The sequence below is a fragment of the Dendrobates tinctorius genome, unplaced genomic scaffold, assembly GCF_039654945.1.
Source record: "Dendrobates tinctorius isolate UK_male_01 unplaced genomic scaffold, ASM3965494v1 ptg000011l, whole genome shotgun sequence".
NCBI lineage: Eukaryota > Metazoa > Chordata > Amphibia > Anura > Dendrobatidae > Dendrobates > Dendrobates tinctorius.
This window is the reverse complement of record NW_027361679.1, coordinates 25,697,015-25,715,260: the sequence shown is the minus strand read 5'-3', so window position 1 is coordinate 25,715,260 and position 18,246 is coordinate 25,697,015. Positions and strand designations below refer to the sequence as shown.

General features: G+C 39.5%; 2 protein-coding genes across 2 annotated transcripts in view; one reads left to right on the top strand and one right to left on the bottom strand.

The window, feature by feature from the left end:
* RASSF6 (Ras association domain family member 6) overlaps nt 1-18,246 on the bottom strand; it is a 275,225-nt gene that overhangs the window by 90,770 nt on the left and 166,209 nt on the right. The window lies entirely within an intron of this gene.
* Nucleotides 1-18,246, top strand: part of LOC141101307 (albumin-like) — a 36,111-nt gene that overhangs the window by 16,041 nt on the left and 1,824 nt on the right. The window contains exons 7-13 of the mRNA XM_073590323.1: nt 2,857-2,986; nt 4,116-4,330; nt 12,082-12,214; nt 12,298-12,395; nt 12,800-12,938; nt 15,235-15,458; nt 15,743-15,875. Coding sequence (XP_073446424.1) covers nt 2,857-2,986; nt 4,116-4,330; nt 12,082-12,214; nt 12,298-12,395; nt 12,800-12,938; nt 15,235-15,458; nt 15,743-15,875 — 1,072 coding nt within the window. The remainder of the gene's footprint in view (nt 1-2,856; nt 2,987-4,115; nt 4,331-12,081; nt 12,215-12,297; nt 12,396-12,799; nt 12,939-15,234; nt 15,459-15,742; nt 15,876-18,246) is intronic.

Below are 18,246 nucleotides of genomic sequence, written 5' to 3'. Positions count from 1 at the left end.
GCATGTATGTTGCATGCATGTAGTATATATGTAGTATGCATGTTGCATGTAGTATAGATGTATGTTGCATGCATGTAGTATATATATTGTAAGTATGTTGCATGCATGTAGTATATATGCAGTATGTATGTTGCATGTAGTATATATGTAGTATATATGTATGTTGCATGCATGTGGTATATATGTAGCATGCATGTAGTATATATGTAGTTTGCATGTTGCATGCATGTGGTATATATGTGGTATGTATGTATGTTGCATGTATGTAGTATGCATGTTGCATGTCGTATATATGTATGTTGCATGCATGTAGTATATATGTTGTATGTATGTTGCATGCATGTTGTATGCATGTTGCATGCATGTGGTATATATAAAAAACAAATCTGAACTGAGAAAAGTAAGTTAATGTGTATGCACAATGTAAGTGCATATTAACACATGACCATTAACCAGAGAAAACAAAAAGCAAAAAACACAAAAGTCCTGAACTAAAAAGTAAAAAATATACTGCAAATAATGCATAAAGGTAATAATAATAATAAGGGTATTTAGTAAACATAATTTTGATCAAAATAATGTACAAGCCATCCCGCCACGTCACGGCAACCCTTGTGGGACAGTCCCTACTCTAGTATTTAAAACCTTTTCACTTGCCAAGTGACGTGAATGTGAATAAGGATCGAGCGGCTGAACCACTAGTAACAGCTTAGGCCAGACAGGATGGATTTCCCAGCTCAGAAAGAGGGCGGTCACACCCATATATGCACTGAATGCACAATGAAATGAATAAAAAACAAATCTGAACTGAGAAAAGTAAGTTAATGTGTATGCACAATGTAAGTGCATATTAACACATGACCATTAACCAGAGAAAACAAAAAGCAAAAAACACAAAAGTCCTGAACTAAAAAGTAAAAAATATACTGCAAATAATGCATAAAGGTAATAATAATAAGGGTATTTAGTAAACATAATTTTGATCAAAATAATGTACAAGCCATCCTGCCACGTCACGGCAATCCTTGTGGGACAGTCCCTACTCTAGTATTTAAAACCTTTTCACTTGCCAAGTGACGTGAATGTGAATAAGGATCGAGCGGCTGAACCACTAGTAACAACTTAGGCCAGACAGGATGGCTTTCCCAGCTCAAAAAGAGGGCAGTCACACCCATATATAAAGTAAACATAATTTTGATCAAAATAATGTACAAGCCATCCCGCCACGTCACGGCACGTTACTTTTTAGTTCAGGACTTTTGTGTTTTTTGCTTTTTGTTTTCTCTGGTTAATGGTCATGTGTTAATATGCACTTACATTGTGCATACACATTAACTTACTTTTCTCAGTTCAGATTTGTTTTATATTCATTTCATTGTGCATTCAGTGCATATATGGGTGTGACCGCCCTCTTTCTGAGCTGGGAAAGCCATCCTGTCTGGCCTAAGCTGTTACTAGTGGTTCAGCCGCTCGATCCTTATTCACATTCACGTCACTTGGCAAGTGAAAAAGTTTTAAATACTAGAGTAGGGACTGTCCCACAAGGGTTGCCGTGACGTGGCAGGATGGCTTGTACATTATTTTGATCAAAATTATGTTTACTAAATTCCCTTATTATTATTATTACCTTTATGCATTATTTGCAGTATATTTTTTACTTTTTAGTTCAGGACTTTTGTGTTTTTTGCTTTTTGTTTTTTTCATGTGGTATATATGTAGTATGTATGTAGTATGTATGTTGCATGCATGTAGTTTATATGTAGTATGCATGTTGCATGTAGTATATATGTATGTTGCATGCATGTAGTATATATGTGGTATATATGTAGTATGCATGTTGCATGCATGTGGTATATATGTAGTATGTATGTTGCATGCATGTAGTATATATGTAGTATGCATGTTGCATGTAGTATATATGTATGTTGCATGCATGTAGTATATATGTAGTATTCATGTTGCATGCATGTAGTATATATGTTGTATGTATGTATGTTGCATGCATGTAGTATATATGTAGTATGTATGTTGCATGCATGTAGTATATATGTAGTATGCATGTTGCATGTAGTATATATGTATGTTGCATGCATGTAGTATATATGTAGTATGCATGCTGCATGCATGTAGTATATATGTTGTATGTATGTTACATGCATTTAGTATATATGTGGTATATATGTAGTATGTATGTTGCATGCATGTAGTATGTATATAGCATGTATGTAGTATGTATGTAGCATGTGGTATGTATGTAGTATGTTTTTTTTTGTTTTTTTTTAACATTCAACACATTATCCGGATGATGGGACTACTACTGTCCCATCATTGGCTAATGTGTCAATCACCGTCATGGTAGCAGGCATCGCCGGATGGGACTTGTAGTCCCATCGGATGATGCCTGCACAGACCCCCGCAGCCTGCACAGACCCCCGGACAGTCGGCACAGACCACCGGCAGGCCGGCACAGCCCCCCGGCAGGCCGGTACAGACCCCCGGGCAGTCGGCACAGACCCCCGGGCAGTCGTCACAGACCCCCGGGCAGGCCGGTACAGACACCCGGGCAGGCTGGTACAGACACCCGGGCAGGCTGGTACAGACACCCGGGCAGGCCGGTACAGACCCCCGGGCAGGCCGGTACAGACCCCTGGGCAGGCCGGCACAGACACCCGGGCAGGCCCGAACTGCATTATGTTAACTTCCGATTCCGATATCTGATATTGAAAAAATATCGGTACTCGGTATTGGAATTCCGATACAGCGAATATCGGCCGATACCCGATATTTGCAGTATCGGAATGCTCAACACTACCTATAACCTGTTAATATTTCCTAACTTGCATTTCTCTACTTCAGAAATCTTGCTATATTCGCTAAGAAATTCCGTGCCTCTTCTTTTGATGTTGTACATAAGCTCATTCTTGAATCGGTGCCTTTGATTAAGGACTGCTGTAATGAACATGTGGTCGAATGTATGACTCAGATGGTAAGACAAGAAAGACACAAATGCTACAGCAAAGATAAAAACTTTGAATTTATGGATAGCTTTTGTAGGATAGGGCTTATACATGTACAGTATGCAGTCAATATATGACGACACCTTGATTTCCAACACGTCCATATTACAGGCCTGTATACAGGGACAAACTGGGACTAAAATTAAGCCCAAGCATTTGAAAGCACACAGGCCCATGCCACCTCCCTGACCTTCCCCACATTGGGGTCTTTATTACTAATATTACCCTGCCTGGACAAAATCAAGATTTACTACAAGACCAATATTTCCAATAATATATGACATAAGACTTAATAATAATCATCACACCACAATTATAATATTGCAATATAAAAGTACCACCAGACTATAAACAAATATGATCAGCATATACAGTAGTAAAAATGTAACTCAGAGACATCCTTAACTTACAGACTTTCCAGGACCCTTCTGACATCACCCACCTCCGATCTAGACAGTAACAGTGACACTTCTGTGCCCTATATAGTATGAGTACTCACCTATTGTGTGCCACACAATGACAGTGCCCATTTTGTGTCTCTACATAGTAATGTTCCCTCTGTACTTCCTCATAGTAATAATGCTCCCTTGCCTCCATACAGTTATACAGCATCCTATAGAAATAATGTCCCCTTGGACCACTTTATAATAATAATACCCCTTACCCTTTCTAATAATAATGACCCCACACCTCCACCTCCTTACAATAAAACAAACACCCCTGTGCTTTTGTATAATAATAATGCCTCCTATGCTTTCCCTATAATGATATTGATTGTCCAATGTGCCTCCTTATAATAATGATCCCCAATTTCTCTTTATTGTAACAATGCAGGGACGAACATATAAATCACGGGACCCCATAGGAAGAGTCCTATCACAGAACCTAAGCACTAACAGAAGGACATACCTCTCAACCTTGTAAGACATGGAGAGGGATATCTTTTTCCAGACTTACACTCACCCACTAATAAAACTAGTAAACTTTGAGCAGATCCTGGGCACAGCATTTCAGAACATTTCTTCTTGTAGACCTGATTTCACTGTAAGTGGTTACAGTGCAGCCATAGGACTAATCCTTTATGTCTCTATCTGGCAGATGGAATACATTCAGCATGTCTGTGATAATCATGAGAAGCTATCACCCAACTTGAAAGCTTGTTGTGAAAAGAGTATACGTGAGCGCACACCCTGCATGATGACCTTACCCAACGAAGAGGTCCTAGCTGATCTGCCTAAAGAAATGAAAGAGTTTGTAGAGGCCGAGGATGTGTGCAAACATTATGCAGAAGAAAAAGATCTCTACTTAGCCAAGTAAATATACTTAGATGGAAACCCATACAGCATATGCACATATAATCAAAACTTATTGCAAAAAGTGTGTATATATGTTTAAAAATATGATGACTGAAGGTGTATTTTATTAACTACTAGCTGCAGAGCCTGGCGCTGCCCAGGCATAGTAACTAACTACGGTTAATTATAACAAATTATAATGATTATATTATATATATATATAAAGCTGAGTGTATAGCCCCGCCCACGCCGGATAGCCACATTCACTATAATATCCCGCATCATGCCGTCAGCCAGAGCTACCGGACTACTACCTCTAATATCCCACATCGTCCCGTCAGCCAGAGCTACCGGACTACTAATATCCCACATCATCCCATCAGCCATAGCCACTGGACTACTACCCCTAATATCCCAGATCATTCCGTCACAGCCGCCGGACTACTACCTCTAATATCCCACATTATCCCGTCAGCCAGAGCCACCGGACTGCTACCCCTAATATTCCACATCGTCTGGTCAACCAGAGTCACCAGACTACTAATATCCCACATCATCCCGTCAAAGCCACCGGACTACTACCCATAATATCCCACATCATCCCATCAGCCAGAGCCATCAGACTACTCCCCCTAATATCCCACATCATCCCATCAGCCTGGGGTCAGAACCAGAGCGCTGAGTGGAATGACCTTAACTTCCATACCGGAGATCCGTTTAAGAGAGGCCTGGAGTCTGTACCACAGCACAGAGTGGATTTGCCCTCACTTCTGTACCGGGGATCCCTTTAAGAGAGCCTAGGTTCAGAACCAGAGCACTGAGTGGATTTGCCCTGACTTCCATACCAATGATCCTTTTAATAGAATTCTTGGGTCAGATTCAGAGCGCTGAGGGATTTGCCCTAACTTCCATACAGGAGATCCCTTTAAGAGAGCCTGGGGTCAGTACCAGAGCATTTGAAGGCAATTGCCCTGACTTCCATACCGGGGAACCCTTTAAGAGAGGCTTGGGGTTAGAACCAAACCACTGGATGGATTTGCCCTGACTTCCATACAAATGATCCTTTTATTAGAAGCCTGGGGTCAGAATCAGAGCACTGAGAGATTTGCCCTGACTTCCATACCGGGGATCCCTTTAACCCCTTACCTAAAATGGACGTAATATTCCTTCCATGTGACCCTGGACCTAATTACCATGGACGGAATATTACGTCCCAGCGATTAGCGGCGCCCACGTGGTGAGCGCCGCTGATCGCGGCCGGGTGTCAGCTGATTATCACAGCTGACACCCGGCACAATGTGTCAGGGGTGGTCACGGACCGCCCCCGACACGTTAACCCCTTGCACACCACGATCAAACACGATCGCGGTGTACCGGGGGTTAAAGGGAAGCATCGGCAGGGAGGGGCTCCCTCCGTGCTTCCCTGAGCCCCCCACAGCAGCGCAATGTGCAGCGCTGCTGCGGGGGTCTCTTTCCCTACAGGCCCCCGGATCCAAGATGGCGACGGGGGCCTTCGGGGGCCTGTAGGGAGCTGACTTCCTCACTGCCTGCAAAGCGCAGGCATGAGGAAGTCTGCAGAACTGCCTGTGACAGATTGCTGATCTGTCACAGTGATCTGTGATGTCACAGGACAGTGATGTCCCACCTGGGACAAGGTAATAAAGTAAAAAAAAAAAAAAAAAAGTGTTAAAAATAATTTTAAAAAAATCGCTAAATAAATTAGTAAAAAAAAAAATATTTCCCAATAAATCCATTTTTTCAAAATAAAAAAAAAGCAATAAATGTACACATTTGGTATCGCCGCGTCCGTAGCGACCCGCCCTATAAAACTGTCCCATTAGTTACCCCCTTTAGCGAACCCCTTAAAAAATAAAAATAAAAAACGAAGCAAAAAATAATGATTTATTATCATACCACCGAACAAAAAGTGCAATAACGCGCGATCAAAAAGACGCATATAAATAACCATGGTACCACTGAAAACGTCATCTTGTCCCGCAAAAAACTAGCTGCCATACAGCATCATCCGCAAAAAAATAAAAAAGTTATAGCTCGCAGAATAAAGCGATGCAAAAATAATTATTTTTTATATAAAATAAGTTTCATTGCAAAAAAACGACAAAACATAAAAAAACGACATAAATGAGGTATCGCTGTAACCATACTGACCCAAAGAATAAAAACGCTTTATCAATTTTACCGCACGCGGAACGGTGTAAACGCACCCCCCAAAAGAAATTCATGAAACGCTGGTTTTTGTTCATTCTGCGTCCCAAAAATCGGAATAAAAAGCGATCAAAAAATGTCACGTGCCCGAAAATTGTACCAATGAAAACATCAACTCGTCCCGCAAAAAATAAGACCTCACATGACTCGGTGGGTCAAAATACGGAAAAATTATAGCTCACAATATGTGGTGATGCAAAAACTATTTTTACAATAAAAAGCGTCTTTTAGCGTCTGACAGCCGCCAAACATAAAAACCGTTATAAATAGTAAATCAAACCCCCCGTTATCACCCCCTTAGTTAGGGAAAAATAATAAAATAAAAAAATGTATTTATTTCCATTTTCCGGTTAGGGTTAGGGCTAGGGTTAGGGTTAGGGCTAGGGTTAGGGCCAGGGCTAGGGTTAGGGCTCAGATTAGGGTTAGGGGTGTGTTGGGGTTAGGGTTGGAGTTAGAATTGGGGGTTTCCACTGTTTGGGCACATCAGGGGCTCTCCAAGGCAACATGGTGTCTGATCTCAATTCCAGCCAATTCTGCGTTGAAAAAGTCAAATGGTGCTCCTTCCCTTCCAAGCTCTGCCATGCGCCCAAACAGTGTTTTACCCCCACATATGGGGTATCAGCCTACTCAGGACAAATTACAAAACAACTTTTGGTGTCCAATTTTTCCTGTTACCCTTAGGAAAATAAAAAACTGGGGGCAAAAATATCATTTTTGCGGAAAAAAATGATTTTTTTATTTTCACGCCCAGGCGTTATAAACTTCTGTGAAGCATTTGGGGGTTCAAAGTGCTCACCACACATCTAGATAAGTTCCGTGGGGGGTCTAGTTTCCAAAATGGGGTCACTTGTCAGGAGTTTCAATAGTTTAGGTACCTCAGGGGCTCTCCAAACGCACATGACAGCCGCAGACCAATCCATCAAAGTCTGCATTCCAAAACGTCACTACTTCCCTTCCGAGCCCCGACGTGTGCCCATACAGTAGTTTTCTCCCACATATGAGGTATCAACGTACTCAGGACAAATTGGACAACAACTTTTGGGGTCCAATTTCTCCTGTTACCCTTGGGAAAAAAAAAAATGGGGACTAAAAGGTGATGTTTGTTGAAAAAATACGATATTTTTGTTTTCACGCCCGGTCGATATAAACTTCTGTGAAGCACTGGGGGGTTCAAAGTGCTCACCACACATCTAGATAAGTTCCTCAGGGGTCTAGTTTCCAAAATGGGGTCATTTGTGGGGGGTTTCCACTGTTTAGGTACATTAGGGGCTCTCCAAAGGCAACATGACACCCGCAGACCATTCCATCAAAGTCTGCATTCCAAAACGTCACTACTTCCCTTCTGAGCCCCGACGTGTCCCCATACAGTAGTTTTCTCCCACATATGGGGTGTCAGCGTACTCAGGACAAATTGGGCAACAACTTTTGGGGTCCAATTTCTCCTGTTACCCTTGGGAAAATAAAAAAAAATGGGGACTAAAAGATGATGTTTGTGGAAAAAATACGATTTTTTTATTTTCACGCCCGGGCGTTATAAACTTCTGTGAAGCACTGGGGGGTTCAAAGTGCTCACCACACATCTAGATAAGTTCCTTGGGGGGGTCTAGTTTCCAAAATGGTGTCATTTGTGGGGGGGTTTCTACTGTTTTGGTACATCAGGGGCTTTCCAAACGCGACATTGTGTCCGATCTCAATTCCAGCCAAAAACGTCAAATGGTGCTGCTTCCCTTCCGAGCTCTGCCATGCGCCCAAATAGTGGTTTACCCCCACATGTGGGGTATCAGCGTACTCAGGATAAATTGCACAATATCTTTTAGGGTCCTGTTACTCTTGGAAAAATAAGAATTGAGGGTGAAAAGATCATTTTTGTGGAAAAAATATGATTTTTTAATTGTACGGCTGTATGTTATAAACTTCTGTGAAGCCCTTGGGGGTTCAAAGTTCTCACCACACATCTAGATAAGTTCCTTGGGGGGTCTAGATTCCAAAATGGTGTCATTTGTGGGGGGGTTTCCACTGTTTTGGTACATCAGGGGTTTTCCAATCGCGACATGGTGTCCGATCTCAATTCTAGCCAAAAACGTCAAATGGCGCTGCTTCCCTTCCGAGCTCTGCCATGCGCCCAAATAGTCATTTACACCCACATATGGGGTATCAGCGTACTCAGGACAAATTGCACAATAACTTTTAGTGTCCTGTTACCCTTGGAAAAATAAAAATTGGGGGTGAAAAGATCATTTTTGTGGAAAAAATATGATTTTTTAATTGTACCGCTGTACGTTATAAACTTCTGTGAAGCCCTTGTGGGTTCAAAGTTCTCACCACATATCTAGATAAGTTCCTTGGGGGGTCTAGTTTCCAAAATGGGGTCACTTGGGGGGGTTTCCACTGTTTAGGTACATCAGGGGCTCTCCAAACGCGACATGGCGTCCGATCTGAATTCCAGCCAATTTTGCATTGAAAAAGTCAAACGGCGCTCCTTCCCTACTGAGGTCTGCCATGCGCCGAAACAGTGGTTCCCCCCCACATATCAGGTATCAGCGTACTCAGGACAAATTGCACAATAACTTTTGCAGTCCAATTTCTCCTGTTACCCTTGGTAAAATAAAGAAAATTGAACCTGAAGTATTTTTTTTGAAAAAAAGTTAAAATGTTCATTTTTTTTTTAAATATTCAAAAAATTCCTCTGACGCACCTAAAGGGTTAATAAACTTCTTGAATGTGGTTTTAAGCACCTTAAGGGGTGCAGTTTTTAGAATGGAGTCACTTTTGGGTATTTTCTATCATATAGACCCCTCAAAGTGGCTTCAAATGTGATGTGGTCCGTAAAAATAAAATGATGTTGTAAAAAAGAGAAATCACTGGTCAATTTTTAACCCTTATAACTTCCTAACAAAAAAAAATTTTGGTTCCAAAATTGTGCTGATGTAAAGTAAACATGTGGGAAATGTTATTTATTAAGTTTTTTGTGTGCCATATCTCTGTAATTTAAGGGAATAAAAATTCAAAGTTGGAAAATTGCGAAATTTTCAAAATTTTCGCCAAATTTCCATTTTTTTCACAAATAAACGCAAGTTATTTGAATGCAATTTTACCACTAACATGAAGTACAATATGTCATGAGAAAACAGTGTCAGAATCACCAGGATCCATGGAAGCGTTTCAGAGTTATGACCTCATAAAGGGACAGTGGTCAGAATTGTAAAAATTGGCCCGGGAGTTAACGTGCAAACCACCCTTGGTAGTGAAGGGGTTAAGAGAGGCCTGGGGTCAGTACCAAAGTGCTGGATGGATTTGCCCTAACTTCCATACCAATGATCCCTTTAAGAGGGAAGATGTGCCTATGGATGAACGTTGTGTGTTGGGTATATGGGCACAGGATGGGGGATCCATTTCTGTCATGTGCTCTCTCCTTTCTGGGGGCAGACAATGGCTGGGAGTTTATGTTCCTGGGGATGCTAGATTTCTCTCACAATTTCAGTGTCTGCTGAGGTGTTTTCTGTAGTGGGAAAACTGGTGTTCATAGCAACCAATCACAGCTCAGCTTCTTTTAAAGAGCTCTGGTGAAATGAAAGATGCTTCGTGATTGGTTGGTGATACACACACACACACTCATTTTTATATAGGGAGATTCTAATTTACTGAGATACTGACTTGAGTTTTCATTGACTGTAAGCCATAATCATCAACATTAACAGATATAAACTCTTGGAATAGATCACGCTGTTTGTAATGACTATCTAATATATGAGTTTCACTTTTTGTATTGAAGAACTGAAATAAATTAACTTTTTGATGATATTCTAATTTTGTGAGAAGCACCTGTACATATGTATATATTTTTCCCTTACTATGTGTGTGTGTGTGTGTGTGTATATGTATATATATATATATATATATATATATATATAAAAATAAATACAGGGTGGTCCAAAAGTAGGTGGTCGGTATGTGTAATAGGGTTATGAAGGGGAAGATTTATCAAACATGGTGTAAAGTGAATCTGACTCAGTTACCCTTAGCAACCAATCAGATTTCACTTTTCATTCTTCACAGACTCTTTGAAAAGTGAAAGGTGGAATCTGATTGGTTGCTAAGGGCAACTGAGTCAGTTTCACAGATCCCGTTTTCACAGATAAATCTCCCCCCAATCTGTTTTCTTTTCAGATAATTCAGATAACCCATAATGGCAAATAATTTAAATACAGATCAAAGAAAATGGATTTTAAAAGATTATTGGAAATCTCAAAATGCTGAAACAGTTAGAGCAAATTGGGTTGAAACATTTGTTACTCAAGCCCCAAAGAGACAAAACATTTACCGCCTTCGTGACAAATTCGATGCCACTGGCTCAATCCTTAATGCTCCAAAAACTGATCGACCCAAAACAGCCTGTACAGAAAATAATAAACAACTTGTTGCTGAAACATTTGTTCAGAGTCCAAAACAGTCCAACAGAAGAGTCTCTTTAGAATTGGGAATTTCATGAGCTTCCATCATGCAAATCCTGAAATCTATTGGGTGGAAAGCTTATCGTCCACATCTAATTCATGGTTTATTGATCCAGACAGGCGGCTGCAATTTAGTGAGATTATGCTTAACGAAATTGAAGAAAATCCAGTAATTTTAGATAACATTATATGGAGTGATGAAGCTTCTTTCAAATTATCTGGCCATATTAACAGACATAATTGTATTTACTGGTATAATGAGAACATGCATTTAACATTAGAGCAACAACTAAATGAGCCTGCTGTCAATGTTTGAGGTGGTATTTCAAGTTTTGGTGTTTTTGGACCATTTTTTTTTATGGAACAGTCACAGGAGTTAAGTATCTTGAAATTCTAATGAATCAAGTTGTTCTCCAGTTACAGCCTAATTCAAATTACCTTTATTTCCAACAAGATGGGGCCCCTCTACAGTCCGCGAGTATTTTGGTGAAAGATTTCCTAATGGATTGGCCGAAGAGACCCACTTGATTGGCCGACACGTTCACCAGATTTGACCCCAATGGATTTTTTCTTTTGGGGAGTACTCAAGGACAAAGTTTAAAGTCAAAAACCAAAAAGTGTCAGTGAGTTGAAAAATTACATAAGAGATGCATTTCAAGAAATTAATACCCAAGGAGACTTGTGCAAAAATGTTTGTCGATGCGTAAGAGTGAGACTTCAAAGCTGTGCAAATTGTGATGGAAAACAGTTTGATCACCAGTGTTGATAAAATTTAAGGGCTTTTGTATTATTGTTCAGCATAAAATTTAATTGTCAATTTTATGCTTGTGTTAGTAAATATAATTTTTTATATAAATCAAAATAAATTTTGTTATTTTCTGTCCACCTACTTTTTGACCACCCTGTGTGTGTATATATATATATATATATATATATATATATTCAGTTGTCATATTTATAGATACAGTATATTCCAATAATTGTTGATTTTACGTCTGCTTGAAGGAAATTTTACTGTGACATATATGTCCATAATTCCCATGATAATGTAGTTTACAGCATCTAATATTGGTTTAATATGCTCTTTTGTAGGTTCCTTTTTGAATTTACAAGAAGGAATCCAGAACTATCCGACCTATCCTGTGTGAGAGTTGCTAAAGACTATGAGGCCCTGCTCACAAAGTGCTGTGCAGAGGAACATCCTGCGAATTGCTACAAGGCTGCGGTAAGACGTCTTTTACCTAGACAAATGCCTGTTTAAAGTAAAAAACAGGTTGTAGAAATAATCTGCTTTTGGTTTCTTTGCAGCCTCAACTGTTTGAAGCCAGAATCAAAGAAATCCAAGCTCTAGCAAAGCAAAATTGTGACGCTTATGAACATCATGGACCTCATGCTTATAATGCTGAGTAAGTTTCCCTCAGTAATTCTGTGAATAACTTAACTATTGTTGGGGTCAGATACAAAAGATACAAAAAATTGTTCTGTTAATAGAATCAATAGTGATTATAGGTATTATTTTGACCTGGTTGATACTTAGAAATGCACTTGTATTCTATGGAATACATTAATAATTCCTAATAATTCAGAATGTTTAATTATGGTAATTAATGCCCAAGAGTCTACTGCATAGAGCATTAAACTAAGTTAATTGATTTGATCAAATATATTCAATGGCAGATGTTGTTGAAGTGGTAAAATTGTAAGTGATTGCTGTATGATTGACAAAGACTGTCCAAAAATATGAATCCTTTTTTTAAGTAATTTGCTAGGAAATTTTTCTAATGTAGGAGATATCTTTTTTGCTTGTCAGATTGCTAGGACGCTACGTACCAAAAATGCCTCAGGTGTCAGATGAAACTCTTCTTAGAATCACTGGTGAAATGACAAAATTTGCTGGCAAGTGTTGTGCACTTCCCGAGAACCATACACTGTCTTGTGCGGATGGCAAGGTATGTTGCTTTCATGTGTGCGGTCCTAAAGTCATGCATGAAGTTAGGCACTGATTCTTTTAATTTCATGGATCAGGCCACATTAGAAAATAATAATCCAAAAAAAGCTGTGTAGATACTGTGAAGGGTCCAAGAAAATCATTGCAGAAAATTTTCACCATCTTATATATAATCCAGGATGTCTCCTCAACATTCGTACACACTGGGCAGATATATTCAGTGCAGAATAACAATGATCACGAAATTTGATTTTCAAATAAAGAAATAAATCTTTAATTGAAACTTGAATCTGTATATTGGCTGCCAAAGAGCTCCATAGGTATCTAGCAACATAGAAATCTTACAGACAAAAACGTCAGGTTCATTCAGACTCCAAAATTATGCTCCTAGCAGTAATTCAGTTTATACAGACAGTGTCCAACAGGAACGTACAGATGCCATACCGCTATGTGCAGCCTTCCTATACAGAACTCTGCTGGCTGCATAGGAGAAATGGCCCACTTAGATGAAACAATAATCAATGAATGAGCGTTCATAACAGCACTCGTTCCTTAGTATAGGACCATCCAAACATTCCACCAAACTCACGATTAACTAGAAAAATGTTTGTTAAGGGTGTGCAATGATTTTTAAACAGGCTTAAAAATATGTATTGGCATCACATTGACCCTGCAATAACAAGTAACTTTATGGGGACAGAATGATAGCTTTAATGATCATTCTGGGCATAAAGAATGTTTGTAGGCCTGTGTTAAGAGCGGATTGGCAATCGTTTACTGACTGTGGTTGGCACTTCTAAAGGGACCTGTTGTGAGTTCATTTTCCCCTTTACCACTGAGGCCCGATGAACTCCTTCTTCTAGTAAAAAAAGATAGTGAGCCTGATTATCAGGCATCTGGGTCTAATGATGATGATTGGCTGAGTGGAGTTTCTGACTGGATATAAGGCTGTCCACGCCCGTCTGCTCTGCGGGTGATTTCTCTGTGGATCCTTGGATACCAGTCTGAATTCCTGCTCTCCAAAAGCTAAGTTTTCTGCTCTGCCGTTTGCATTTGTACGTTGTTTTTGTTTTGCTGGATTTCTGTCATTCCCTGCTGGGGTGATCTGAATTCCTTTAGCTCTGTCTTCAGAAAATACCTGAGTGCTGATATAGTTTTTGAAGCCTAGCTGCTTCAGGGCCTTTTTCCATATCAGCCTGTTGGCTTATGTCTTTTCAGGGTTTTTGCAGATTGCAGACAGCAGCTGTCCTATCCTGTCCTATTTTAGTGAGTTTGGGCCCCATTGTTTGCTCAGCCTATCTTTCTATCTGTGTGTGTGTTTTTTCATCTTGCTTCACCGTCATTATATGTTGGGGGCTGCCTTTTACTTTGGGGTCTGCTCGGGGGCAGTTTAGTTTTCCTTTTCTGTCTTTAGGCTATTTAGTTTCTCCGGCTGTGATCGAGGGGTCTAGGGCACCGTAGGAACCCCCCACGGCTACTGCTAGTTGTGTTGTTAGGTTCAGGGGTCTGCAATCTGATAGTTGCCAACTTCTCCGGTTTTCTGGACTTAGCTGCTATTTTTGTGTCTGCCTCCTACGGTGACTCATTCATAACAGGGACCATAAGAGTCCTCCCTAGAGCCAATTATATAAATTCTTGTCTCACGCACAACCCAAAAACTCCCCAAAACACTTTGGCCCCAATTTTTAAGACTGGTATTTTGTATGCCAGTATTAGTGATGGAAACATTGGAGTGAAATGCGTCTCATTCATACCAGTTGTGCTCCTGAGTCCTTTTATTGACTTTGGCGCATCTGTCAACTGCCCTGCTCTATCTTTAGAAGCCTATGCCAGCCAGGGCCCGACATACATTTCTTTTGTAATTTACACCACTTTTGTTGTTGACTTTGCCCCCAGTGTCTGTCCTCTTTTAAAAAAAATTGTTGGACAGGCAGAAACATAGCGGAAATTAAACATTTTTGAGTAACTTTGATTTGTGCAAAATCTTGGGGAACAATCAAGAAATTTTATGACAGAGTTGCGGCCCTTTTGAATACAGTGCACATAATCCACCTTATAAATTAGAGACATTTAGATAAAAGACGACTCTGTTAATAAAATGTCAAAAAATGCCCAAAAATGATCAGAAATACTGTGTTTGAAGACACCCTAAGACTAATTACAAATTGGCATTGCTAAATAACAATTGATATAATACTGTATATTCTAATAATATTCAGTATGTTAGATTTTTGGTTATAATCTATACTGACAACAGTTTTCCATCAATTAAAATATACTTATTTTTGCATTTCCAGCTGGATATGTTACTAGGAGACATGTGTGAAAGAGAATCACAAACATTCATAAACGATCAAGTTCATCATTGTTGCGTTGACTCTTATGCGGACAGAAGACCATGCTTTACAAAACTTGGTCGTGACCCATCTTACAAAGCACCAGAGTTTGATGTAAATCACTACAAAGGTGGTGCTGATGTCTGTGAGGGGACAGAAGAGGAGCAGAAGCAAAAGCAACTTGGGTTAGTTTGTAAATTACATCTGGAACCAATGTAATTATTGCTTATGTTCCCATTTACCCTTTGATGAAAACGTAATTAGGAAAGTAACACCCAATTCTTGAGTGATGCTACATTTCATAAATTCTATTATAATAGAAAAAGATCTCGAATTGTAGATGAGTCAGGCTGCCAAATATCCGAGCGGTTTTTTAGGCTTGGGCGATGCTAAACATGTAATGTACAGATATTCTTTTAGTTTGTTCTCGTTGCCTTTATTGTTCTATCCTTTTCTAAATAAATTGCAGAATGTTGATTCGTGTCCTGAAAGACAAGCCTGATACCCCACCAGAGAAAAGGATGCAGATTATTGGAAAATTCAATGAAATAAGAGAGAAATGCTGTGCCGAAGAAAATCACCAATCCTGCTTCGACAGTGAAGTGAGTTTTTTGTATTATTTTTCACTGTGAATGCAGCGTGAATTAATCTGTGCTTACACTTAAAGATTATAGTGAACGAGTGTATAATCCGTTATAATTTTTCACTGTGAATAGGCTCCTGCTCCCTTGAAGAAAAAGCATTCATCGGGTGATGTGATCATTTGCACATGATCACTGTTCTCGTTGATGCATCATCCATTTACAAGAAATACGGAAACTTATTTCAGTGCACATCGTTTCCCGCAGTTTGCCTGTGTAAACAGGTTAATAAACAACCAACGATTGGAAAAGCTTTACTGATCAGCGGTCATTCAGTGCTGCCGGTCAGTCCATGTGAACAGACTTATTCAATAGGTTGCTTTACTTTACTGTAACTGAATCTATTTTAGATCTCATGTGAGTTAAGGTGAGTTGAGGTCTGTTTACAGGGAAAGACCGCGGATGAGTAAATTTTACCAATCGGCAGTGGTTTGACTAGATAACGTATACTAGATTGCTTGGTGCACATAGGCTACAAAGGACTAGGCAACACTGAAAATGGTGATCTTTTACTCTGCACAAAAGATCATTTCACCCGATGAATGAGAACTTTGCAGTTAGTGATCGACAGCCTGTTTACACAGCAAGATAATCACTTTTTTAAGAACACTCGTTCACAATTATCTTGCAGTGTAATCGCCTCTTTACAGAAGTTGCTTGTTTCACTATAAATGCAGCTACCTATGCTAGATCTTCCAGAGGTTATCACTGAATACTATCGTGGACCTAAATAAAGCATTAAATTATAAGGTATTTTGTATTTAACCCCATTAAAAATGTTCTGTTACTAGATATAGGACTTTTAAACTTGATAAAGGGTCATCTATATAATTTACTTAATTTTTTGATTCACTGCTTTGAGCTCAGCTCGCCTCAATACAGCTTTGGCTTACAGCTGAGCAGAGGAGATGTTGAGCAACTGTAATGTCATTCTCATCCTCTGTAAAGCTGAAAAGATACTTTATACACATGGTCAAAATTGTTGGTACCCCTCGTTTAATGACAGAAAAACCAATAATGGTTACAGAAATAACTTGAATCTGACAAAAGTAATAATACATCAAAAATTCATGTTTGTCTATAATTTTTTATAATTTTCTTTCTACTCTCCTGAGACAACTCTTTCCTTCGCTTCCTCTGGTCCATGTTGAGTATTAGACACATCATGTCACCAAACAACACAGTGAGTATCTGTAGCCCTATATACAGGCCCACTCACTGATTCCAAGAGTGTAGACACCTGTGATGCTAATTAGTGGACACACCGTGATTTAACATGTCCCTTTTGTCACATTATTTTCAGGGGTATCATCATTTCTTTACAGGTCTATTTCATGTTTTTTTTTTTTTTGTAAATTCTGTGGAAGCATGGTTGAAAAGCAATGTCTGACTTTCATTTGTTCCTTTTCATAGATTTTTGATTTATTATTACTTTTGTCAGATTCAAGTTATTTCTGTGACCACTGTGGATTTTTCTGTCATTAAACGAGGGGTACCAGCAATTTTGACCGCGTGTATATAAATGCAGCGAGATGGACACAATAAATACCAATGGATAGTGACGTCTACTTTGTATGTCGCCGGCAGGAAGGGAGACTGTGCAAGACTAGGAATTAGAGAGTACAAAAAATAGAGAAAATGGTACGTGTCCTCTCACACTTTAGCAACGGAGAATAGAAAATGAGGGCTCAAAGGATGAAACTACTTGACTGCTCGATACATCTTCGCAAAAAAGAAAAAGCACAAATCCAGCTCACCGCAGTAGAATCCAATGGCCGTGCATGGAAAGAAGTTCATGTCAGCAGCAAACAAGCAGTATCAAAGAGACTCTTTGAGTCATGCTGTATAGTATGTCTCAGGTCATATAATTTATTAGGCTTTCTTATATAGCTCCATCATATACTGCAGAACTTTACAGACATTATCGACATTGGGGCTTATAATCTAAATTCCTCATCAATATGTCTTTGTAGCATAGGAGGAAACCCACGCAAACACAGGGGAATGCATACAAACTCCTTGCAGAGGTTGTCCTTGGTGGGATTTGAACTCAAGACTCCAGCACTGCAAAACAAGAGTGCTAACCACTGAGCCACCGTGCTGTCCATATATGTCTCGTCTGATCAGTGGCTTAACTTGTTTCTCTGTCAATCCCTACCAAATTAGACGAAAATCAGCACATGAAGGAAAAAATGATGTATGGTCAGTGAGAAAACATAATACTAACATTTGCACAACTTTTTGTACAAATTTTCTACTCCTGGCTAATATTTACATGTAGGTTTAGTGGGAAAAGAGTACTACAGTTGAACAAATTTGTTCGGAATTGGTC